This window comes from Pleurodeles waltl, chromosome 4_1, assembly GCF_031143425.1.
Source record: "Pleurodeles waltl isolate 20211129_DDA chromosome 4_1, aPleWal1.hap1.20221129, whole genome shotgun sequence".
NCBI lineage: Eukaryota > Metazoa > Chordata > Amphibia > Caudata > Salamandridae > Pleurodeles > Pleurodeles waltl.
Genome location: NC_090442.1, coordinates 305,759,727 through 305,785,454, shown reverse-complemented (window position 1 = coordinate 305,785,454; position 25,728 = coordinate 305,759,727). Strand labels below are relative to the sequence as shown.

At 46.4% G+C, this 25,728-nt stretch overlaps 1 protein-coding gene across 4 annotated transcripts in view; it reads left to right on the top strand.

The window, feature by feature from the left end:
• Positions 1-25,728, top strand: part of CRACR2A (calcium release activated channel regulator 2A) — a 953,477-nt gene that overhangs the window by 678,453 nt on the left and 249,296 nt on the right. For all 4 annotated transcript variants that reach the window (XM_069228394.1, XM_069228393.1, XM_069228396.1 and 1 more), the window contains one exon: positions 24,004-24,075. In XM_069228394.1, coding sequence (XP_069084495.1) covers positions 24,004-24,075 — 72 coding nt within the window. The remainder of the gene's footprint in view (positions 1-24,003; positions 24,076-25,728) is intronic.

The following is a 25,728-nucleotide window of genomic DNA, read 5'->3' as shown; positions in this document are numbered from 1 at the left end:
GTTGGGAACACCCTGCCTCACACTCCAGCATGCAGTCAGCCTATTGCATCATGGTAAATGCAATACAAGTTCGTTTTTACTTCATAAAGTAGTCTGTAGTTTTTCACCTTAGTAGGTGCGGCTAGTGCTCTATATCTCTGGACATGTGTTTCTGGGTTTAGCCCTTCATCAGCGGAGAGCAGCAGGTATATCTCTCGGGTTGCTGGAAATGCTGCCAAAAGTCCTTTAATGTCTCAGAACTACTCACTTGCACGTAGGTGCTACAACCGGAGATCGTCAGCTCACTGGCACAGTTCTAAAAGCAGTGGCAGAGCCAATAGAGCCAACAGGTAAGCACTGGGAAAGCAAGATCGATTGACTTCGTGAATGGTTATCTTACCCGCAGTCAAAACTATTATCGTACTCTTGCTCATGTTAACTTGGGTTGTTGTAGAATAAATGCAGCCATACCAGAAATAAATACTTAAAATGGTTAGCTATTTACCTGCGCTGAGAACATACAAATACTGTTCTAATGTAACTTCTTTAAGTTTAAAACCTTAAAATGGTACCTGTGACAGTCATATTGCCACTCATACCCTTGGCCTTCTACCTGCCTATAGCAAGTGTTTACCTCACTGAGCCGTGCTGCCACCATATTAGCTTTAGTTATTCTTGCATTTGTTTTATAGGCTATGAGATTGCCTGACCACACAAAATTGCGAAATAAGATGTCAACTAGTAACAAATTCTTCACCAGCTGCAATATTGTCCATATTTGATAAATGCTGATTGTTTTTTCTCTTACCAAGATGACTGCCTGACGACTCCTATGTGAATATGTATGTGGGTGACTACTGGCAGTGCCTCACAGTTGTTTCAGCTACATTTGTCATTAGGAACGTGGACTAGGTTACCTGGAGGATATAGTCCATCTCTGACTCATATTCCTGTCGAGTTCTGTCGGACACAAGGAAGAGACTATGGGACAAATTTATGATAAGTGGTGCATCATGTCACGATGCACCACTTTTCTGTGCCCGATTGTGCTCCCCTAACGCCACCATGTGCGCGCCGTATTTATGATACGGAGAACCATGGCACACGTTAGGGAACTAGCATCAAAAATGTTGACGTTAGTTTGGCGCTTTGCAGGATTAGCCTCAAAAATATTGATGCTAATTCTGCAAAGTGAAAGAAGACCCATTGAAAACAATGAGAGCCTCATTTTAACACCTGCATTAAGCAGGTGTTAAAAATGACACTAGAAATGGCACTGTGAAATCACGTAAATTAGACTGCACCCTTTTTCTGAGCCTCCTAACGCCGGAACACCCCCATTGCATACATTATACCTAGCGCAGGCATAATGTGACGCAAGGGTTTACAAATGACGCAATTCATGCAGTGCGTCACTTTGTAAATATGGTGCAGCATTTTTGCCATCCTAACGCCACATTAGCATCAGAAAAATGATGCTAATGTGGCGCAAGTTGGCACAAAGGGCTTCTTAAAACTGGCCTTATATTTAGCAAAATAGTGTTACAGGACTATCTGACTCTAGGTGGGGTTTTACGTATCCCCTGGCTGAATTATTTACTTTTGCTAGCCCCGGGAGACCTGAATTGTCCAGGATTCCTTCTACTGTTACAAAATATGATGCATTATGAGTTAACTCGACATTCTTGAATCAGCTGCAAAAGAGGTGTCTGAGTTACAGAAATTGAGAGGATCTATAATTTTGAGATATGTTCCTGCTATTGCGACATATCTTACTCTAGTTCCTTATCTAGCACATAATTTTACTGACACTTTTTAGATGTAATATAGTGCTCTTCCTCATTAGTTTTCCAAAGTAGTGGGGTTGCTCCAATTTATTCCCTTCTTGTCCCTGTGATACTGTTTCCTCCCAGTCTACCTTGCTTCTTGTTTTTTTTTTTTTTTTTTTTTCAAATGGTATTCATTATTTGTTACCTTTACGTAAAACGTGAACTTTGTTCAATGCAGACCTCTTTTAACTTTTAACCTACCTATAAATACTTTTGCATATGTGCATGTGTTTCACAATGATTCATTTTTTATAATGTAGCGACGTATTGAATAAGTTTTTATAACAAGAAATGAATTATAGCTGCAATTTGATTGTATGATTCTGTATTTTTGTATTTTGTATTGGTTGTTCTAATCTAAATGATTTTAATACAGCACCGAATATCAATCATGTGGAATCCAAAACTGCTCTCACCGCTGTGTTTCAACCATGTGTCACTTTTTGAGTTATAAAGAGTGCTGGAGCAAGCCAGCCTGAAAAGTACACCTTTGCCTAGTGGTGTTTCAGCTGTTTTGTTAGAGCAATGGAGGGTATGGTTAGGCCACTGAGAAGGTGAAATGCACCTGACCTTAGGGACTGTGGTGGTGATGCGGCTTGTGATACCCTTACATTGCCTTTACCCTACCGCCTGCAGGGTTGCACTTTTATTGGTTATCTACACTAGGCCCTCCAACAGATTCAATAAGGACACTTGAAAGTGTTTGCGCACCCACAAACATTTCCTGACCGACAAGAATGCACCACCCTCAAAACTGGTTGTGGTATGTGGGAAGGTAGTTTCTCCATGGAAAAAAACATTTGCCATGTGGCAATAATGTGAACAACTGCAGTTTATAACCAAACTTCTCATATGCCTTTCATTTGTTTACACTGACATTGACCAATCAACACTTTGAATCAGAAGGCAGCAGAGAAATCAGAATTACTTAATTTTACAAAAGGATTCATGGGTAAAGACACATGTAAAGATCAGGGTCATATTCATGTTTGTTAGAAATGGGGTCTTTGGTTGGCAGTCAGATTACCCCCTGTCCAAGCAAGGACCCTCACTCTAGTCAGGGTAAGTCACACACAATCCAAATTATCCTGTGCCCACCCTCTGGTAGCTTGGCACGAGCAGTCAGGATTAACGTAGAAGGCAATGTGTAAAGTATTTGTGCAACAAATCATGCAATAACACAGTATAACATCACAAAAAAACACCACACAGTGTTTAGAAAAATATATATTATTTATCTAGTAAGATGCAGGTCAAAACGATTAAGATGCAATAAGTATATTTTAAATTATCACTGGAAAAATTATATAAAGTGTCTTCAGTCTTTTCTTCTAAAAGCAACAAACGTCTCTTGCAAGCCCAAAGTACCTGGTTTGCGTTCAAATTCTCCGCAAGGGACCGCAGAGGAAGACATGCGTGGAAAACGGGGAGGTGTGCGTTGATTTTTCCGGTGCACACAGATGATGTGTCGTTGAGTTTTCATGCAGGTCAGGCTTTGCGTCGATTTTCAGCGCTTAGACTGGAAACCTCTTTGGGTTGCAGGGTTTTGAGATGCCCCAGGGATGATGCGTTGAAATCCAGCACTTGCAGGATGAAGTCACTGGGGCTGCGTCGATCTGATGGGCGTTGCGTGGAAAGTTCTACCGCATGGCATGCGCTGCGTTGATTTCTCTCAGGAAGTCGGGCTGCGTTATTCCGGCTCGGCTTTACGTTGCTCCAGTGGGCCGTGCGTTGAATTTCCAGTCACTACGCTGGTGCTGCGTCGATCTTCTCCTTGCCAAGTTTGGCTGCGTCGTTCCGGTTCGGCGTGCAGTGATTTTCTCACCGCGATGCAGGCTGTGTGTCATTTCTTGCAGGCTGTGTGTCGATTTTTGCCACATAAAGAGTTCTTTTGCAGGAATGAAGTCTTTTTGGTCCTGAGACTTCAGGGAACAGGAGGCAAGGTCTATCCAAGCCCTTGGAGAGCACTTCTCAGCACAGCCAGAGGGCAGCAAGGCAGCAGGGCAACAGCAAGGCAGCAGTCCTTCTCAGAAATGCAGTTAGGTGAGTCCCTTGGGCAGCCAGGCAGTTCTTCTTAGCTGGTTGCAGGTTCTGGTTCAGGTTCTCTTCTCCAGGAAGTGTCTGAGTTGGTAGGGGCAGAGACCCTGTTTAAATACCCAAATGTGTCTTTGAAGTGGGGGAGACTTCAAAGAGTGGCTTAGAAGTGCACAAGGTCCCCTTTCAGTTCCATTCAGTCTGCCACGGTCCCAGTAGGGGGTGTGGCAGTCCTTTGTGTGAGGGCAGGCTACTGTCCTTTGACATGTAAGTGTCAGGCCCTCCACCCTCCAAGCCCAGGAAGACCCATTCAATATGCATATTGTTGGACTTTTGCTTATGCAGGGTCATCCCACATCTTTTTGCCTCCTGCCTCCTATTTTTTCTGACCTGTCGCTGTTGGCTTTTGAACTCTGAGCACTTTACCACTGCTAACCAGTGCTAAAGTGCATATGCTCTCCGTGTAAATTGTATGTAATTGGTTTATCCATGATTGGCCTATTTGATTTACTAGTAAGTCCCTAGTAAGGTGTACTAGAGGTGCCAGGGCCTGTAAATCAAATGCTACTAGTGGGCATGCAGCACTGGTTGTGCCACCCACATAAGTAGCTCTGTAATCATGTCTCAGACCTGCCACTGCAGTGTCTGTGTGTGTATTTTTACACTGTAAATTCGACTTGGCAAGTGTATCCACTTGCCAGGCCTAAACCTTCCCTTTTCTTACATGTAAGGTACCCCTAAGGTAGGCCCTAGGTAGCCCCAAGGGCAGGGTGCAGTGTATGGATAAGGTAGGACATATAGTAATGTGGTTTATATGTCCTGACAGTGAAATACTGCCAATTTTGTTTTTCACTGTTGCAAGGCCTGTCTCTCTCTCATAGGATAATATGGGGGCTACCTTTAAATATGATTAAAGTGTAGATTCCCCTAGAGAGTAGATGGACATGTGGAGTTTGGGGTCCCTGAACTCACAATTAAAGAATACATCTTTTAGTAAAGTTGATTTTAAGATTGTGCGTTTGAAAATGCCACTTTTAGAAAGTGAGCATTTTCTTGCTTAAACCATTGTGTGACTCTGCCTTGTTTGTGGATTCCATGTCTGGGTCAGTTTGACAGTTGGGTTGTTTTTCACCTCGCACTAGACAGTGACACAAAGGGGGCTGGGGTGTAACCTGCATTTCCTGATTAGCCATCTCTGCTAGGAGGGAGGGATGGAGTGGTCACTCTCGTCTGAAAGGACTGTGCCTGCCTCTGACAATGCCGGCTCCAACCCCCTGGTGTGTGTCTGAGGCCCTGCCTGGGCAAGGCAGGATTTCACAAGTAGGTGTGAGTCCCCTTTGAAAAAAGGTGACTTCAAAGACTGAAATGGGTATAAGAAGGGCACCCAAATCTACAGACTTTAGAAACACTTCTGGAACCAAGAGGAACCTCTGCATGGAGAAGCTCTGATAGCTGAGGAAAACGTGCTGCCATGCCTCTGACTGTGCTTTGTGGAGCTTTCCTGCAGTGCTGCTTCTGCCAGAGTAAGAGGGCAAAGACTGGACTTTGTGTGCCTTCCATCTTGTGAAAAAATCTCCAAGGGCTTGATTTAGAGCTTACCTCCTGGTGTTTGAAGTCTCAGGGACAGCACATACTTCCCTCTGCCAGCACCTGGAGTCTCTGGAGAGACTCCTGCTCTGACAAGTGGTGCCCTATCCAGTCCCTGGGCCCTTGAAAGGAAAGCTGGTGGAATCCAAGGAAATCGACTTCGGCCGACTTCGGACCGACGCCACTGCTGAATCCGTTAACGCCGCCTGCACCTGACGCCGTGACCTTCGCTGGAACGCAACGCTCTTCGCAGGCCCAACGCCGCAGCAGCCCCGCTGAAGTCCGCGACTCCGTGGAAGTTGCCGCACCACGTCGTGACCGACGCCGTTCGAAGTGCACAGATTCAACGTTTCACACAGACGCCGCGATTCCCGACTTTGCGCATCGCCTGATTTTCACTCTTCACCAAAGGTACTGTACTTGGGGGTCTACACGACTCCGTGTCCAGCGCCGCTGGTGTCGGCTTGTTGGGAACGATTCCATCACAACGCCGTGTTAACATCTCATCAAAACATTTTTGTTTCTAAGCGCTATTTTTGAGTTTAATCTTTAAAAATTCACAACTTGAGTTGTAAGTCGGATTTTTGTCGTTTTGGTCTTGTTTTGTTTAGATAAATATTTCCTATTTTTCTAAACCAGTGTTGTGTCATTTTGTAGTGTTTTCATGAAGTTACTGTGTGTGTTGGTACAAATACTTTACACCTAGCGCTCTGAAGTTAAGCCTACTGCTCTTCCAAGCTACCAAGGGGGTAAGCAGGGGTTAGCTGAGGGTGATTCTCTTTAACCCTGACTAGAGTGAGGGTCCTTGCTTGAACAGGGGATAACCTGACTGTCAACCAAAGACCCCATTTCTAACACTTATGTATGCAAATGTGACTGAGCATCCTGTGTTTGGGGTTTGTCTGAGTGAATGCACAAGGGAGCTGTCAACTAAACCTAGCCAGACGTGAATTGTAAGGCACAAAAGGATTTAAGTGCAGAGAAATGTTCACTTTCTAAGTGTGGCATTTCTAAAATAGTAATATTAAATCCAACTTTACCAGTTAGCAGAATTTTGTATTACTATTCTGGCCATACTAAATATGACCTGGTTACTCCTTTCAGATCAGAAGCTACCACTCAAACAGTATATGGGGGTAGCCCTAATGTTAGCCTATGAATGGAGCAGGCCTGATAGCAGTGCAAAACGAATTTAGGAGTTTTACACTAGCAGGACATGAAAACTACACAGGTGCATGTCCTGCCTTTTGTCTACACAGCATCCTCCCCTATGGGTTACCGAGGGCCTACCTTAGGGGTGACTTATATGTAGAAAAGGGGGAGTTTTAGGCTTGGCAAGTACTTTTAAATGGCAAGTCGAATTGGCAGTGAAACTGCACATACAGGCTTTGCAACGCAGTGGCGTAGCTTGGGGGGCACAGGGGGGGGGGGGGGGGGGCAGCCCCACCGGGTGCAACATCTTGGAAGAGACTCGAGTGCTAAAATCCACGGGTTAGGGGGCGCAAATTACTTGCCTTGCCCCGGGTGCTGACAACCCACGCTACGCCACTGTTGTAACGGCAGGCCTGAGACATGGTTAAGGGGCTACTGAAGTCGGTGGCACAATCAGTGCTGCAGGCCCACTAGTAGCATTTAATCTACAGGCCCTGGGCACATATAGTGCACTTTACTAGGGACTTTTAAGTAACTAAAATAAGCCAATTGGGTATGATCCAATGTCACCATGTTTTAAGGGAGAGAGCATATGCACTTTAGCACTGGTTAGCAATGGTAAAGTGCACAGAGTCCTAAAACCAGGAAAAACAGTGTCCAAAAAGTGGAGGGAGGCAGGCAAAAAGTTAGGGGTGACCACCCTAAGGCTGTCAGGTCTAACATTGTTTAATAATCATTGGACGTGAAGACTGTGTTTTACTTTGTATAATTAAAGCTACAGTCTGTATTCTAGGATCTCAATGTTTGCTAAAATTCTGTAATTTATTGATTTATCTTTATCAAAATATTTTGGACCCACCTCATTTATGCAAAGTGGGTGAAGTAATTCAACTCTTACATACTCTGACTTGCTAATTACACTACCAGCAACAAATAATACTTTTATGGCTTTTCAAGGATTAATCAGTTGTCATCCATCCAAATATAATGAGCCTCACGACTGTAGCATTCCTCTCCAGCATGAGTAATATAACAGTACTTGTGCCACCCCGAATGCTGTACAATTGCATCTGCTTGGACATCTCCGTATAACTAATTAAATCAATCCCCAGACCGAATAAAGTTTCAAAGCTTTATTGCAATCCCAATATCAATGTCACATATATGATGTGCAAGACTAAGTTATAAACATACATGAAAACCATAGGCTGACCAAAACGTCTGAAATGGTTTAGTCTACTAAACATCAACATTGTTAGACACTTCAAAAGAATAATTTAGATTAGCAACAATACAATATGCACATTGTTGTTAGAATTCCAAGCAGATGATGGTGACATCAGTAAATCATCAAAAATACAGTTCAACATTCAATTTCAGATTTCAGAGGTGGGCCATTCCTATTATTAACACAAAATTGGACTTGCATATATGGGAATGGGCTAACACATGAAGTTAAAAGCAAAAATAAAAGAAAGGCAAAAATAATTTGGAAAAAACATCTAACTAGGAGAGCTCTCTATAATAATATGCTGGTGTAAGTAACTAACTAAAAAGGAAACAAGAAACCACATTTAGGGGGTCATCGCGACTTCTGAGGATGGAGAAGCCTGTCCGCCAAGTCCTGGCAGGTAGGTTGCTGCCAGTGCGGCCACCTCCCCCCAGTCCCATTACGAGTTTCCCGCTGGGTAAGCAGGCGGAAACAGAGTTTCGGCACTCTGGCACAGCAGGAAACGGCCTACAGCATTGCTGCCAGCTCATAGTAGAGCCGGTGGCAATGCTGTAGTGTGTAGGATGCACCAGCACCCTTTGCAAAGTTCACTGTCTGCAAAGCAGACTGGACAAGGGGGTCCCTGCACTGCCCATGCCAAGTCCCGTCTCTTCCAGCCGTTTCATGGTAGTGCTGCTGCCATGAAACAGCTGGCAGAGAAGGGAGTCGTAATCCCCAGGGCAGTGCTGCTTGCAGGACTGCCCTGGTGAATTAGGACCGACAGCACGAATGTATGATGGAACAACACATGTGGGAACCACGCATGCCTTAACAATGCTGTCGGAACAATGACCACATTGTTTCTATGCATGCCTTTGCCTCGCATGCCTTTACAACAATTTTTTGTTGTAAAAGCATGCCTAGTAAAGGCATGTGTGGAAACAGCAATGCGTGGTTCTATCATGCCACCCCCCCACCGGCCCCAAGGCCAAAAAGTACCCGACCCCTAGTACTTAAACTAGCCGACCCTTCACCCACCCTAATAGCAAAACTACTCCGACCCCCACCCCTAAAAAGAAAACTACCCTGACCCCCCACACGCCCTAAAAACAAAACTAGCCTGACCCTCCCACCTGCCCTAAAAACAAAACCACCCCAACCCCTCACCCCCCTAAAAAAAAACACCCCACCCGCCCCTATACAAAATAGACCAACCCCACCACCCCAAGCCCTTTATCCACCCGACCTCTAAAAACTACCCTCAACCCTGCACGACTCCCCACCCTAAGCCCTACTCTTAAAAAAAATCCCAAACACTCCCCACCCCACCTGTAAAAAAAAATTGCACCACCCCCACCCTTACCCCGAGCCCTTTATCCACCCCACCCCTAAAAACTACCCCCAACCCTGCCCCAACCTCGCTTACTTTCATGCGTCCTCTTCCGGCCGATCCACTCTGCCTTAGCCACGCATATGCGTAGTTCAGCACATGCGTGGTTAAGGCACAGAAAAAGGCCGTTGTTGTTCTGGCAAGCGTAGTTACGCTTGCGTGGGAAACGTCCATGTTGTTCCCAACGTGTTGTTCAAGACTTTTCCCTCGCCAGCACTGCCACACTGCCCTGTGGAGGAAATGTGGTGGTGCTGGCAGTCCGAATGCGGCCCAACCACCATGGCGTTATGTGGTGGGACGGACCTCAACATTGACAACGGTCGGACAGCCACTGCGACCCTAGTGGGTCTGAAGACTGCCAGGTTCAGAATGAGGGCCTTATTTCTACCTCTCCTCATGGGACATCACACAATAGTAGCTCATCGGGCAGGATGGTCAGCTTCTTCAAGGCATTAGTTGACAGCAGCATTATGACAGTGCAGAACATGGGCTACACATAGGACAGATCAGCAGTTCAGGATTAGTTGGCCATATTAGTACTGAACCAATTAATAGAATAGGCAATTAAAACTAAGATGAGGAAACATCAGGGGACTTAGAGAATAGGATGTGACAGCAAATATAAACAGCATTCTGGACAGCTTCCAGGCAGGAGAAAACTAAGGGCCTCATTACGACCCTGGCGGCCGGCGGTAAGCTGGCGGTAACATCGCCAACAGGCTGGCAGTGTTACTCCAGCTATTATGACCGTGGCACAATAGCTATGACCATACTGCCGGCCCCTCCACTATACCACCAGGCTTTCCCCTGGGGATTATGAGTCCCCGACCCCCAGCCTGGCCACGGCGGTAAACACCTGCATGGAAAGGCTGGCGGTAAGGGGGACTTGGGGTGCCCCTGGGGGCCCCTGCACTGCCCATGCACGTGGCATGGGCAGTGCAGGGGCCCCCAGGCATAGCCCCGTTGCGCATTTCACTGCCTAAATTTCGGGCAGTGAAATGTGCGACAGATGCTACTGCACCTGATGCACATCAGCATTGCCGCTGGCTCTGTTACGAGATGGCAGCAATGTTGATGTGACTTTTCCGCTGGGCCAGCGGACGGTAACGCTGTTACCGTCCGCTGGCCCAGCAGAAAAGTCATAATAGGGAGCCAGAAATACCGCCGGCACTGGCGGTATTCTGTCTCCCACAGCCTCAACGGTCTTTTTGAAAGACTGCCGAGGTTGTAATGAGGGCCTAACTCTCAATTTCAAATTTTCTCACTAATATCGAAATATGCATGCTCCATTCATTGGTCCTTCAGGTGGGCGCCTTTTGGATGTCAGATTCAGCATCCAGTCACTGCAGATGGCACCACTAATTCTGTTACTTTTAATATCTTGTCAGCAAAAGTGGATTGTCGTCAGATAATTTCACGTTTCTAACCAAATATTACATTCTCTAATCATTTGTTACTTGAGATCCTTTTCTCACTACACACAATAAACTAAACCAATGCTTTATTCCATAAGAACTACAAGTTTCCTGTGGTGTTCGACAGCTAGAACAAATAGTGTAACATTGTTATTTCTAAAACATGCTTCTTACCTACAATACAGTAGGACTTTCAACATTCACATTAACACCCTAAGGAAAGAATTCAGGTCAGAGGGAACATAATAGGAAAGTGATTTTCCATTACTGCTGCAAAATTAATCTTTTCAGGCCTTGTCAAGTTTAGAAGCCTTAATACACATTAACCCCTTCTGTGCCCAGGACGTAATGGTTACGTCCTGAGGCACAGTGCTGCTGTGCCCAGGACGTAACCATTACGTCCTGTGCACAGAGCCCAGAGGGAGCGCTCTCGCTCCCTCTGTGGGGTTCCCCCCCACCTCCCCATGTCAGGGATGGAAGGGGAAGCCCTTCCCCTCCCACCCCCGAACCCCCTGTGACGTCAGCGCGCGAGCGCGCGCTGATTAGTCACAGGGTCTCCTCCATCGCGCTGGAAGCAGAGCTTCCAGCGCGATTGAAAAAGAAATGCTTTTGCATTTCTTTTTCAATCCCATGGGGGAGGCCCCGAGAGGCTTCAAAGGGAAGGACATGTATTTCCTTCCCTTTGAAGTCTCTCACAGGTTTCAAAAGCCGGATTGCTTGCAATCCGGCTTTTGAAACCCCACTAGACACCAGGGATTTTTTTTTTTTTCTTGAAATTGGCAAAAGGGAGCGACCCCTTGGGCAAGGGTCGCTCCCAGGGGGGCATTTTTTTAGGAAGGCCTTTTCTGCCCCCCCTGGGGGCAGATTGGCCTATTATTAGGCCGATCTGCCCCCAGGGGGGGGCAGAAACCTCTAGGCACCAGGGACCATTTTTTTTTTGTGATGAATTCTTTTTTTTTAGGTGGGGAGCGATCCCTTAGGCAAGGGTCGCTCACCTACGGGGCAATATATATTTAGGCCATTTCTGGCCCCCTTGGGGGCAGATTGGCCTATTTTGATAAGGCCAATCTGCCCCCAAGGGGGGCAGAAACCATTAGACACCAGGGAGATTGTTTTTGCGCGCGAATGTCACGCAACAAAGCGACCCCTTTGGCAAGGGTCGCTCCCAGGGGGGGCAATTTTTTGGGAAGGCCTTTTCTGCCCCCCCTGGGGGCAGATCGGCCTATTATTAGGCCGATCTGCCCCCAGGGGGGGAAGAAACCTCTAGGCGCCAGGGCAAATTTTTTTTTTGTGTTTTTTTGCTTTTTTGTTCTTTTTTTTTTTTTAGAGATGGGGAGCGACCCATCAGGCAAGGGTCGCTCCCCTGGGGGGCAAATTGTATTTAGACCATTTCTGCCCCCCTGGGGGCAGATTGGCCGATTTTAGGTCAATCTGCCCCCAAGGGGGCAGAAACCACTAGGCACCGGGGATTTGTTTTTTGGCGCCAATGTCACGCATGGGGAGCGACCCCGTAGGCAAGGGTCGGTCCCGGGGGGGGGGGTTGGGGGGGCAAATTTATTTTAGGCCATTTCTGCCCCCCCGGGGGACAGATCGGCCTATTATTAGGCCGAACTGCCCCCGGGGGGGGGGGGGCAGAACACTCTAGGCGCCAGGGCAATTTTTTTTTTGTGTTTTTTTTTTTTGTTGTTTCTTTTTTTAGAGATGGGGAGCGACCCATCAGGCAAGGGTCGCTCCCCTGGGGGGGCAAATTGTATTTAGACCATTTCTGCCCCCCTGGGGGCAGATTGGCCAATTTTAGGTCAATCTGCCCCCAAGGGGGCAGAAACCACTAGGCACCGGGGATTTGTTTTTTGGCGCCAATGTCACGCAGGGGGAGCGACCCCGTAGGCAAGGGTCGCTCCCGGGGGGGGGGTGGGGGTTGGGGGGCAAATTTATTTTAGGCCATTTCTGCCCCCCCGGGGGACAGATCGGCCTATTATTAGGCCGAACTGCCCCCGGGGGGGGCAGAACACTCTAGGCGCCAGGGCAATTTTTTTTTTGTGTTTTTTTTTTTTTGTTGTTTCTTTTTTTAGAGATGGGGAGCCACCCATCAGGCAAGGGTCGCTCCCCTGGGGGGGCAAATTGTATTTAGACCATTTCTGCCCCCCTGGGGGCAGATTGGCCAATTTTAGGTCAATCTGCCCCCAAGGGGGCAGAAACCACTAGGCACCGGGGATTTGTTTTTTGGCGCCAATGTCACGCAGGGTGAGCGACCCCGTAGGCAAGGGTCGCTCCCGGGGGGGGGGGGTGGGTGTTGGGGGGGCAAATTTATTTTAGGCCATTTCTGCCCCCCCGGGGGACAGATCGGCCTATTATTAGGCCGAACTGCTCCGGGGGGGGGGGGGGGGGGGCAGAACACTCTAGGCGCCAGGGCAATTTTTTTTGTGTGTTTTTTTTTTTTTGTTGTTTCTTTTTTTAGAGATGGGGGGCGACCCATCAGGCAAGGGTCGCTCCCCTGGGGGGGGCAAATTGTATTTAGACCATTTCTGCCCCCCTGGGGGCAGATTGGCCAATTTTAGGTCAATCTGCCCCCAAGGGGGCAGAAACCACTAGGCACCGGGGATTTGTTTTTTGGCGCCAATGTCACGCAGGGGGAGCGACCCCGTAGGCAAGGGTCGCTCCCGGGGGGGGGGGGTGGGTGTTGGGGGGGCAAATTTATTTTAGGCCATTTCTGCCCCCCTGGGGGGCAGATCGGCCTATTATTAGGCCGATCTGCCCCCGGGGGGGGGGGGGGCAGAAACCTCTAGGCGCCAGGGGAATTTTTCTTTTTTTTCTTTTTTTTTTTTCTTTGTTTTTTTTTTTTAGAGATGGGGAGCGACCCATCAGGCAAAAGTCGCTCCCCTGGGGGACAAATTGTATTTAGGCCATTTCTGCCCCCCTTGGGGGCAGATTGGCTGAGTTTAGGTCAACCTGCCCCTAAGGGGGCAGAAACCACTAGGCACCGGGGATTTGTTTTTTGGTGCCAATGTCACGCAGGGGGAGCGACCCCGTAGGCAAGGGTCGCTCCCGGCGGGGGAGGGTGGGGGTTGGGGGGGCAAATTTATTTTAGGGCATTTCTGCCCCCCCCCCCCCCCCCGGGGCCGGCTGAGCTACAGGCCAAACACCACAGGTAGGCACCTTGCAAAAAACACCTCTGTTTTCTGTGAAAAAATATGTTGTGTCCACGTTGTGTATTGGGCATTTCCTTTTGTGGGCGCTAGGCCTACCCACAGAAGTGATGTACCATTTTTATCGAGAGACTTAGGGGAACGCTGGGTGGAAGGAAATTTGTGGCTCCTCTCAGATTCCAGAACTTTCTGTCACCGAAATGAGAGGAAAAAGTGTTTTTTGGGCCAAATTTTGATGTTTGCAAAGGATTCTGGGTAACATAACCTGGTCAGAGCCCCGCAAGTCACCCCATCTTGGATTCCCCTCGGTTTCTAGTTTTCAAAAATGCACTGGTTTGCTAGGTTTCCTCAGGTGTCGGCTGAGCTACAGGCCAAAATCCACAGGTAGGCACTGCTTTTTATAAAAAAATGTGATGTGTCCACGTTGTGTTTTGGGCCCTTTCCTTTCGTGGGCGCTAGTCCTACCCACACAAGTGAGGTATCATTTTTATCGGGAGACTTGGGGGAACGCTGGGTAGAAGGAAATTTGTGGCTCCTCTCAGATTCCAGAACTTTCTGCCACAGAAATGTGAGTAACATGTGTATTTTTAGCCAAATTTTGAGGTTTGCAAAGGATTCTGGGTAACAGAACCTGGTCCGAGCCCCGCAAGTCACCCCTCCTTGGATTCCCCTAGGTCTCTAGTTTTCAGAAATGCACAGGTTTGGTAGGTTTCCCTAGGTGCCGGCTGAGCTAGAGGCCAAAATCTACAGGTAGGCACTTCGCAAAAAACACCTCTGTTTTTCTCCAAAATTTAGGATGTGTCCACGTTGTGTTTTGGGCCCTTTCCTTTCGTGGGCGCTAGTCCTACCCACAGAAGTGAGGTATCATTTTTATCGGGAGACTTGGGGGAACGCTGGGTAGAAGGAAATTTGTGGCTCCTCTCAGATTCCAGAACTTTCTGCCACAGAAATGTGAGTAACATGTGTATTTTTAGCCAAATTTTGAGGTTTGCAAAGGATTCTGGGTAACAGAACCTGGTCCGAGCCCCGCAAGTCACCCCTCCTTGGATTCCCCTAGGTCTCTAGTTTTCAGAAATGCACAGGTTTGGTAGGTTTCCCTAGGTGCCGGCTGAGCTAGAGGCCAAAATCTACAGGTAGGCACTTCGCAAAAAACACCTCTGTTTTTCTCCAAAATTTAGGATGTGTCCACGTTGCGCTTTGGGGTGTTTCCTGTCGCCGGCGCTAGGCCTACCCATGCAAGTGAGGTATCATTTTTATCGGGAGACTTGGGGGAACGCTGGGTGGAAGGAAATTTGTAGCTCCTCTCAGATTCCAGAACTTTCTGCCACAGAAATGTGAGGGACATGTGTTTTTTTAGCCAAATTTTGAGGTTTGCAAAGGATTCTGGGTAACAGAACCTGGTCCGAGCCCCGCAAGTCACCCCTCCTTGGATTCCCCTAGGTCTCTAGTTTTCAGAAATGCACAGGTTTGGTAGGTTTCCCTAGGTGCCGGCTGAGCTAGAGGCCAAAATCTACAGGTAGGCACTTCGCAAAAAACACCTCTGTTTTTTTCCAAAATTTAGGATGTGTCCACGTTGCGCTTTGGGGTGTTTCCTGTCGCCGGCGCTAGGCCTACCCACGCAAGTGAGGTATCATTTTTATCGGGAGACTTGGGGGAACGCTGGGTGGAAGGAAATTTGTAGCTCCTCTCAGATTCCAGAGCTTTCTGCCACAGAAATGTGAGGGACATGTGTTTTTTTAGCCAAATTTTGAGGTTTGCAAAGGATTCTGGGTAACAGAACCTGGTCCGAGCCACACAAGTCACCCCTCCTTGGATTCCCCTAGGTCTCTAGTTTTCAGAAATGTACAGGTTTGGTAGGTTTCCCTAGGTGGCGGCTGAGCTAGAGGCCAAAATCTCCAGGTAGTCACTTTGCTAAAAACAGCTCTGTTTTCTGTGATGTGTCCACGTTGTGTTTTGGGGCATATCCTGTCGCGGGCGCTAGGCCTACCCACACAAGTGAGGTATCATTTTTATCGGGAGACGTGGGGGAACGCTGGGTGGAAGGAAATTTGTGGCTCCTCTCAGATTCCAGAACTTTCTGCCACAGAAATGTGAGGAACATGTGTTTTTTTAGCCAAATTTTGAGGTTTGCAAAGGATTCTGGGTAACAGAACCTGGTCCGAGCCACACAAGTCACCCCTCCTTGGATTCCCCTAGGTCTCTAGTTTTCGGAAATGCACAGGTTTGGTAGGTTTCCCTAGGTGCCGGCTGAGCTAGAGGCCAAAATCTACAGGTAGTCACTTTGCTAAAAACAGCTCTGTTTTCTGTGATATGTCCACGTTGTGTTTTGGGGCATATCCTGTCGCGGGCGCTAGGCCTACCCACACAAGTGAGGTATCATTTGTATCGGGAGACGTGGGGGAACGCTGGGTGGAAGGAAATTTGTGGCTCCTCTCAGATTCCAGAACTTTCTGCCACAGAAATGTGAGGAACATGTGTTTTTTTAGCCAAATTTTGAGATTTGCAAAGGATTCTGGGTAACAGAACCTGGTCCGAGCCCCGCAAGTCACCCCTCCTTGGATTCCCCTAGGTCTCTAGTTTTCAGAAATGCACAGGTTTGGTAGGTTTCCCTAGGTGGCGGCTGAGCTAGAGGCCAAAATCTACAGGTAGTCACTTTGCTAAAAACAGCTCTGTTTTCTGTGATATGTCCACGTTGTGTTTTGGGGCATATCCTGTCGCGGGCGCTAGGCCTACCCACACAAGTGAGGTATCATTTTTATCGGGAGACGTGGGGGAACGCTGGGTGGAAGGAAATTTGTGGCTCCTCTCAGATTCCAGAACTTTCTGCCACAGAAATGTGAGGAACATGTGTTTTTTTTTGCCAAATTTTGAGGTTTGCAAAGGATTCTGGGTAACAGAACCTGGTCCGAGCCCCGCAAGTCACCCCTCCTTGGATTCCCCTAGGTCTCTAGTTTTTAGAAATGCACAGGTTTGGTAGGTTTCCATAGGTGGCGGCTGAGCTAGAGGCCAAAATCTACAGGTAGTCACTTTGCTAAAAACAGCTCTGTTTTCTGTGATATGTCCACGTTGTGTTTTGGGGCATATCCTGTTGCGGGCGCTAGGCCTACCCACACAAGTGAGGTATCATTTTTATTGGGAGACGTGGGGGAACGCTGGGTGGAAGGAAATTTGTGGCTCCTCTCAGATTCCAGAACTTTCTGCCACAGAAATGTGAGGAACATGTGTTTTTTTAGCCAAATTTTGAGGTTTGCAAAGGATTCTGGGTAACAGAACCTGGTCCGAGCCACACAAGTCACCCCTCCTTGGATTCCCCTAGGTCTCTAGTTTTCAGAAATGCACAGGTTTGGTAGGTTTCCCTAGGTGGCGGCTGAGCTAGAGGCCAAAATCTACAGGTAGTCACTTTGCTAAAAACAGCTCTGTTTTCTGTGATGTGTCCACGTTGTGTTTTGGGGCATATCCTGTCGCGGGCGCTAGGCCTACCCACACAAGTGAGGTATCATTTTTATCGGGAGACGTGGGGGAACGCTGGGTGGAAGGAAATTTGTGGCTCCTCTCAGATTCCAGAACTTTCTGCCACAGAAATGTGAGGAACATGTGTTTTTTTAGCCAAATTTTGAGGTTTGCAAAGGATTCTGGGTAACAGAACCTGGTCCGAGCCCCGCAAGTCACCCCTCCTTGGATTCCCCTAGGTCTCTAGTTTTTAGAAATGCACAGGTTTGGTAGGTTTCCATAGGTGGCGGCTGAGCTAGAGGCCAAAATCTACAGGTAGTCACTTTGCTAAAAACAGCTCTGTTTTCTGTGATATGTCCACGTTGTGTTTTGGGGCATATCCTGTTGCGGGCGCTAGGCCTACCCACACAAGTGAGGTATCATTTTTATTGGGAGACGTGGGGGAACGCTGGGTGGAAGGAAATTTGTGGCTCCTCTCAGATTCCAGAACTTTCTGCCACAGAAATGTGAGGAACATGTGTTTTTTTTAGCCAAATTTTGAGGTTTGCAAAGGATTCTGGGTAACAGAACCTGGTCCGAGCCCCGCAAGTCACCCCTCCTTGGATTCCCCTAGGTCTCTAGTTTTTAGAAATGCACAGGTTTGGTAGGTTTCCATAGGTGGCGGCTGAGCTAGAGGCCAAAATCTACAGGTAGTCACTTTGCTAAAAACAGCTCTGTTTTCTGTGATATGTCCACGTTGTGTTTTGGGGCATATCCTGTCGCGGACGCTAGGCCTACCCACACAAGTGAGGTATCATTTTTATCGGGAGACGTGGGGGAACGCTGGGTGGAAGGAAATTTGTGGCTCCTCTCAGATTCCAGAACTTTCTGCCACAGAAATGTGAGGAACATGTGTTTTTTTAGCCAAATTTTGAGGTTTGCAAAGGATTCTGGGTAACAGAACCTGGTCCGAGCCACACAAGTCACCCCTCCTTGGATTCCCCTAGGTCTCTAGTTTTCAGAAATGCACAGGTTTGGTAGGTTTCCCTAGGTGGCGGCTGAGCTAGAGGCCAAAATCTACAGGTAGTCACTTTGCTAAAAACAGCTCTGTTTTCTGTGATGTGTCCACGTTGTGTTTTGGGGCATATCCTGTCGCGGGTGCTAGGCCTACCCACACAAGTGAGGTATCATTTTTATCGGGAGACGTGGGGGAACGCTGGGTGGAAGGAAATTTGTGGCTCCTCTCAGATTCCAGAACTTTCTGCCACAGAAATGTGAGGAACATGTGTTTTTTTAGCCAAATTTTGAGGTTTGCAAAGGATTCTGGGTAACAGAACCTGGTCCGAGCCACACAAGTCACCCCTCCTTGGATTCCCCTAGGTCTCTAGTTTTCAGAAATGCACAGGTTTGGTAGGTTTCCCTAGGTGGCGGCTGAGCTAGAGGCCAAAATCTACAGGTAGTCACTTTGCTAAAAACAGCTCTGTTTTCTGTGATGTGTCCACGTTGTGTTTTGGGGCATATCCTGTCGCGGGTGCTAGGCCTACCCACACAAGTGAGGTATCATTTTTATCGGGAGACGTAGGGGAACGCTGGGTGGAAGGAAATTTGTGGCTCCTCTCAGATTCCAGAACTTTCTGCCACAGAAATGTGAGGAACATGTGTTTTTTTAGCCAAATTTTGAGGTTTGCAAAGGATTCTGGGTAACAGAACCTGGTCCGAGCCACACAAGTCACCCCTCCTTGGATTCCCCTAGGTATCTAGTTTTCAGAAATGCACAGGTTTGGTAGGTTTCCCTAGGTGGCGGCTGAGCTAGAGGCCAAAATCTACAGGTAGTCACTTTGCTAAAAACAGCTCTGTTTTCTGTGATATGTCCACGTTGTGTTTTGGGGCATATCCTGTCGCGGGTGCTAGGCCTACCCACACAAGTGAGGTACCATTTTTATCGGGAGACTTGGGGGAACATAGATTAGCAAAACAAGTACTATTGCCCCTTGTCTTTCTCTACATTTTTTCCTTCCAAATATAGGAGTGTGTGTAAAAAAGACATCTATTTGAGAAATTCCCTGTAATTCACGTGCTACTATGGTCACCCCGGAATTCAGAGATGTGCAAATAACCACTGCTCCTCAACACCTTATCTTGTGCCCTTTTTGGAAATGCAAAGGTTTTCTTGATAGCAATTTTTTACTCCTTATATTTCAGCAAATGAATTGCTGTATACCCGGTATAGAATGAAAACGCACTGCAGGGTGCAGCTCATTTATTGGCTCTGGGTTCCTCGGGTTCTTGATGAACCTACAAACCCTATATATCCCCGCAACCAGAGGAGTCCAGCAGACGTAACGGTATATTGCTTTCGATAATCTGACATTGCAGGGAAAAGTTACAGAGTAAAACGTAGAGAAAAATTGATGGTTTTTTCACCTCAATTTCAATATTTTTCTTTTTCAGCTGTTATTTTCTGTAGGAAACCCTTGTAGGATCTACACAAATGACCCCTTGCTGAATTCAGAATTTTGTCTACTTTTCAGAAATGTTTAGGTTTCTGGGATCCAGCATTGGTTTCATGACCATTCCTGTCACTGACTGGAAGGAGGCTGAAAGCACAAAAAATTGCACAAATGGGGTATGCCCCAGTAAAATGCCAAAATTGTGTTGAAAAATTGGGTTTTCTGATTCAAGTCTGCCTGTTCCTGAAAGCTGGGAAGCTGCTGAGTTTAGCACCGCAAACCCTTTGTTGATGCCATTTTCAGGGGAAAAACCACAAGCCTTCTTCTGTAGCCACTTTTTCCAATTTTTTTGAAAAAAACGAAATTTTCACTGTATTTTGGCCAATTTCTTGGCCTCCTTCAAGGGAACCCACAAAGTCTGGGTACCTCTAGAATCCCTAGGATGTTGGAAAAAAAGGACGCAAATTTGGCTTGGTTAGCTTATGTGGACAAAAAGTTATGAGGGCCTAAGCGCGAACTGCCCCAAATAGGCAAAAAAAGGCCCGGCACAGGAGGGGGAAAAGGCCTGGCAGCGAAGGGGTTAATACATTTAATACATTAATAAACCTATTGTGCACCTTACAATTCATATATGCAAAGTGTTGGACTTTTTTGCTTATGCATGGTCATCCCCAATCTTTTTGCCTCCTATCTCCTATTTGTTCTTACCTGTTGCTGTTGGCTTTTGAACTCTGAGCACTTTACCACTGCTAACCAGTGCTAAAGTGCATATGCTCTCTGTGTAAAATTGTATGTAATTGGTTTATTCATGATTGGCATAGTTGATTTACTAGTAAGTCCCTAGTAAAGTGCACTAGAGGTGCCAGGGCCTGTAAATCAAATGCTACTAGTGGGCCTGCAGCACTGGTTGTACCACCCACATAAGTAACTCTGTAATCATGTCTCAGACCTGCCATTACAGTGTCTGTGTGTGCCGTTTTAACTGTAAATCCGACTTGGCAAGTGTACCCACTTGCCAGGCCTAAACCTTCCCTTTTCTTACATGTAAGGCACCCCTAAGGTAGGCCCTAGGGAGCCCCAAGGGCAGGGTGCATTGTATGGTTAAGGTAGGACATATAGTAATGTGTTTTATATGTCCTGACAGTGAAATATTGCTAACTTCGTTTTTCACTGTTGCAAGACCTGTCCCTCTCATAGGTTAACATGGGGGCTACCTTTAAATCTGATTAAAGTGTAGATTCCCTTTGGGAGCGGATGGACATGTGGAGTTTGGGGTCTCTGAGCTCACAATTTAAAAATATATCTTTTAGTAAAGTTGATTTTGAGATTGTGCGTTTGAAAATGCCACTTTTAGAAAGTGAGCATTTTCTTGCTTATACCATTTCTGTGACTCTGCCTGTTTGTGGATTCCCTGTCTGGGTCAGTTTGACAGTTGGGCTGGTTGCACCTAACACTAGACAGTGACACAAAGGGAGCTAGGGTGTAGTCTGCATTTCTTGATGAGCCATCTGTGCTAGGAGGGAGGGGAGGAGTGGTCACTTACACCTGAAAGGGCTGTGCCTGTCCTCACACAATGCAGTCTTCGACCCCCTGATGAGTGTCTGGGGCCTGGCCTGGGCAAGGCGGGATTTCACATTCAGATGAGACTTTACTTTGAAGTAGGCCTACTTCAAAGGAGAAATTGGGTATAAGAAGGGCCACCAAAACCACAGATTTTAGAAACACTTCTGGAACCAAGAGGAACCTCTGCCTGGAGAAGTGCTGAGTAGCTGAGGAAGAAGTGCTGCCCTGCCTGTGACTGTGCTTTGAGGAGCTATCCTGCAGTTGCTGCTTCTGCCAGAGTAAGAGAGCAAAGACTGGACTTTGTGTGCCTTTCTTCTTGAGAAGAAATCTCCACGGGCTTGATCTAGAGCTTGCCTCCTGTTGTTTGAAGTCTCAGGGAAAGCAAAGACTTCTCTCTGCAAGCACCTGGAGCCTCTGGAGAGACTCCTACTCTGCCCTGTGGTGCCCATTCAGTTCCTGGGACCCTGAAAGGAGAAGCTGGCAGCCTAAAGACAAGAAAATCCATGCACAGAGCGCCGTGCGGGGAAAAGATTGACGCAAATCCGATCTGCGGCTGAAAAAAACAACGCGCTGCCGGCTCCACAGCTGAGAAATGACGCTCGCAGGAAACACAACCGAAGAATCGACACAGGGAGCAGGAAAAACGACGCGCAGCATCGCTGATGGAGGCTGGGAGATCACAACCTGCGCGGCGGGACTTTCGGATCATCGTGTGGCTGGATTTTCGACTCACGTACCGCCGTGCGGAGTTATTTTTGACACACACCAGGTACATTTTCACTCTAAGAGCGCTAGTGTGTGTTTAAAACTACTTAAAGACTCTTTTTGCTTTTTTATTGATAACTTGACTTGTGTATGATGGATTTTTGTCGTTTTGGTCTTGTTTTGTTTAGATAAATATTTCCTATGTTTCTAAACTGGTGTTGTGTCATTTTGTTGTGTTTTCATTAAGTTACTGTGTGTGTTGGTACAAATACTTTACACCTAGCACTCTGAAGTTAAGCCTACTACTCTGCCAATCTACCAAGGGGGTAGGCGGGGGTTAGCTGAGGGTGATTCTCTTTTACCCTGACTAGAGTGAGGGTTCTTGCTTAAACAGGGGGTAACCTGACTGTCAACCAAAGACCCCATTTCTAACACAAAGCAAATTATTTAATTGGAAACATTATTCATGACAGGTTAGAAATAATTTGAATGTGCATTTATTTTTCAGCACACATGTAACTCATAATAATAATATTCATTTAATTCAATATAAGTATGATTAATTCATAGTCATTTAATGTATTTTTTTTTTATCTACATCCTAATGAAAACATTATATTAATTCACATTAATACATAAATTAATATAAATGGAAAAACTCTCATGTTAAAACATGGTGTTGAATATGAATGGTGGCCTCACGGTTCACCATAATTCAAATGTGCACATTTTTCAACTCATGTTATTTTTCTGTTAGGCCTTTTAAGTATAGGTTAGTTAATCACCATATGCTAACTTCTATGCCAATTAATATATTAATAAAAGTTGATCTCTTTCAGTATCAAATGTGGAAAAGAGGTTTCCGAAGTGCTGCAAGTTTCACATGTTTGTGAAAAAAAAGTTTTATACTTTCAATTGGTTTATTTTTTACAGCTTAGGCAAGCTTTCTTCCCAACATTTTCTGGCACATCTAGCTTATCTTCCTCAATGTTTCATAGTAATTTAGACCACTTTTCTTATTCTATTGTCTTCTTTTACTTGGTTCTTCTTCAAAAATAATAACTGATGGTGTCCATTTTGGAGCTTTCACACTTTTCAGGCATGTGGATATCTGTATGTACTGAAATTACAACAATGTTTACTGAACCATCTGACGGATGTTGTCCTATGAGCGTCTCATGCTGCAAAAGATCTACCATTTTTTCAAAGTCCTCAGTAGTTTAGAACAAGTTTCTCTCAGGTACCATGGAGTCCTGAAGGGGTTGACAAAGCCCATTGTAAGAATTCCCTTATCGTCTCCTAATGTCATACCAACCCCTTACAGTAAGTTGCAGACTTGAACATTGTATGTTTCACCTTCTGAAAGTGCTCTGGTGGGGCAAAATTGTACAGATGTCCCTTGTAGGTCTTACCTATAGATACCGGCAGCTGTCTGTTGAAAACCTTGGGATAACAAAGCACACATTCATGTATAAATACAGAAAAAAAGCTTTAGGTCAACCCCAGGATGCAGTTGGCTGTTGTCAGTTTTTAAAGGTTGCAGTGAAGGATTTGTACCCGTTACCCTCCTACCACTGTGTGCTCTCTGGCACCAGCATGCTCTTATTAAGGCTTTGCCAATGCTTGTGAATTCTTGTGTATTCAGGCTTGTGTCTGAGCGGCAGTCTAAGTCGCTTGGACCAATCCTGATGCTGCGTTCATGCTATGTTTAGAATGCAAACAGTGCCAGGATTGCTGGAAGCCTGTGCTGGTGTCCCAGCGCGTGCTGGGACACCACAAGAGGAGAGAGGTGGCTGAAGGTGGCGGGAGATGGCGGTGCGAGGGAAACAGTAAGTGTTTTCTTTTTTTTTAAAGAAATGTTGTTTCCCCGCGTCATCCCCCCCCTTGACATATGCGTTGGGCACCGCTGGAGACATCCACCTCGCCACCCCCATATAAAAACTTGTCCATATGGACTTTTCTTTCAAGTTGGCAACTTAATGTGGAAAAATATTGTTTGTTACAAATATCATTGGATGTGAAGTTTATGCATTTAACAAAACTCTGTTAATTGAATGACCTTTTTACCAATATAGAGGGGGGTCTGACCTGCCATGTTATGTTATCTTTTACAGAGAAATATACAGAGTGACTGAACGTTTACAGAGAGAGAAGACTACCCTTCTTAAACAACTGGATCTCTTAAGGTAATGTAGTACAGTTTTACGGTCCATTGTCAGGCTCCTGAAGTAAGCAAAATAGCAGAGACACTGCAGCAAGTCTTGCCATTGGCTAATTGAACTGTGAAGCTTGCTATTTCGACTGAGCAGTGTCAATTTGATGGTGAAGAATAACAAAATGACCAATTATTTGACATTTTGTCCCCTAATAAATGGAGCAAAATAAAAGTAGCCAATGTTTGTCTTGTTATAGAATGAATCATTTTTTTACAGACTCTACATTAGCTTTAATGAGCACCTCAAGTCACATTACAGTAATGGTTATCCCTCTTCAAATGTGCCTTATGTCTTGCAGGGACTCTTTATATTTTGCTGAATTAAGTCGCTAGCAGGATTTAAAAGATGAAATGTGATCATTTTCTTGGGGACATGCCTTTGAACAAATAAGGGACAATACCTTTACCAGTATACATACCAGAATACATGCTTAAATGGAGATAGGCCTCTGGAGTATGCACAAAAGTCCCATATTTGCAATGATTTTGCGTCAGGTTTGCCTCACTTTTATTATGCAGAGCCGATATACAAAATCCATTTTGGTACTTACAAAGAAGTGAAACGTCTACTTGCGTTGTTTTGTTAAAAAAAAAAATGTATCGCAGCGCGTTGCACTCTCTAGTCTCACTTTGCCATATGAAGGCATTCCTTGGGATGGGCGTGGGTGTTCCCATGCGTCTACTCATGGATTTTGGCACAAATCCATATTTGCAAAAAGACATGGGTTTGCGCCAAAACGGTCTGCCTGCCTGAGGCTGGCACAATGAGGAGAAATTTCTTTATTTATCTTTGTTATTTCCTTTTTGCATGTGTGTTTGCCAAAGACTAGTCTGTCTGCGCCTGTCCGTGCCTGGACCACGCCCAGAACCAGGAACCCTGGACTTGTTGCCTGCCGCCAGTACTCCCCCGATGAGATCCAGAACCTCATGTCTAAGACACACAACCCTAACTGCAGCACCGCCGCACCCCATTCCACAGAAGACCCCTTTTCAGGCCACAACTGCCACTTCTCCTGTGATGCAGGAACCACTGCAATCTCCACCCAGCAAACTCCCCGACAGAAACCACAACTCCACTGTGCACTACTCAACATCCGATCCCTCTGCAAGTACACCATAGAAATCTGTGTTACCATTTCCACTCTCCCTCCTGACATAATGTTCATCACTACAACCTGGCTCACCCCTGCATCTGCACCAGACATCACCACCTCAACACCTGCGGATACAAGATGATCCACAGCGACCGCACCAACAGACTGTGGAGGCATTGCAATCATCCACAAGGACTCTCTCCACTGCACCACCTCGGATGACGGTGACTACACCGGTCATGGAACACCTCAACTTCCAGATCAAACCTGATGAGAAAACCACCATCAGAGGAACTCCATGTTCACAATTTCTCCAACTGGATCTCCTCAGCCTTTGTTACTATCACCCCCCTGAAGAGCACCAGCAAAAGCAAACCCACCAAGCAAGCCACTTGGTTCACTCAAAAACTTATGAACCTCAAATGTTACTGCAGGATATTATAGAGACACTGGCAATCCAATAAGACCACAGCCAATCTTGACTCCTTCATGTCTGCCCTCAGCAGATACCACCACCGACTCAGGGAGAC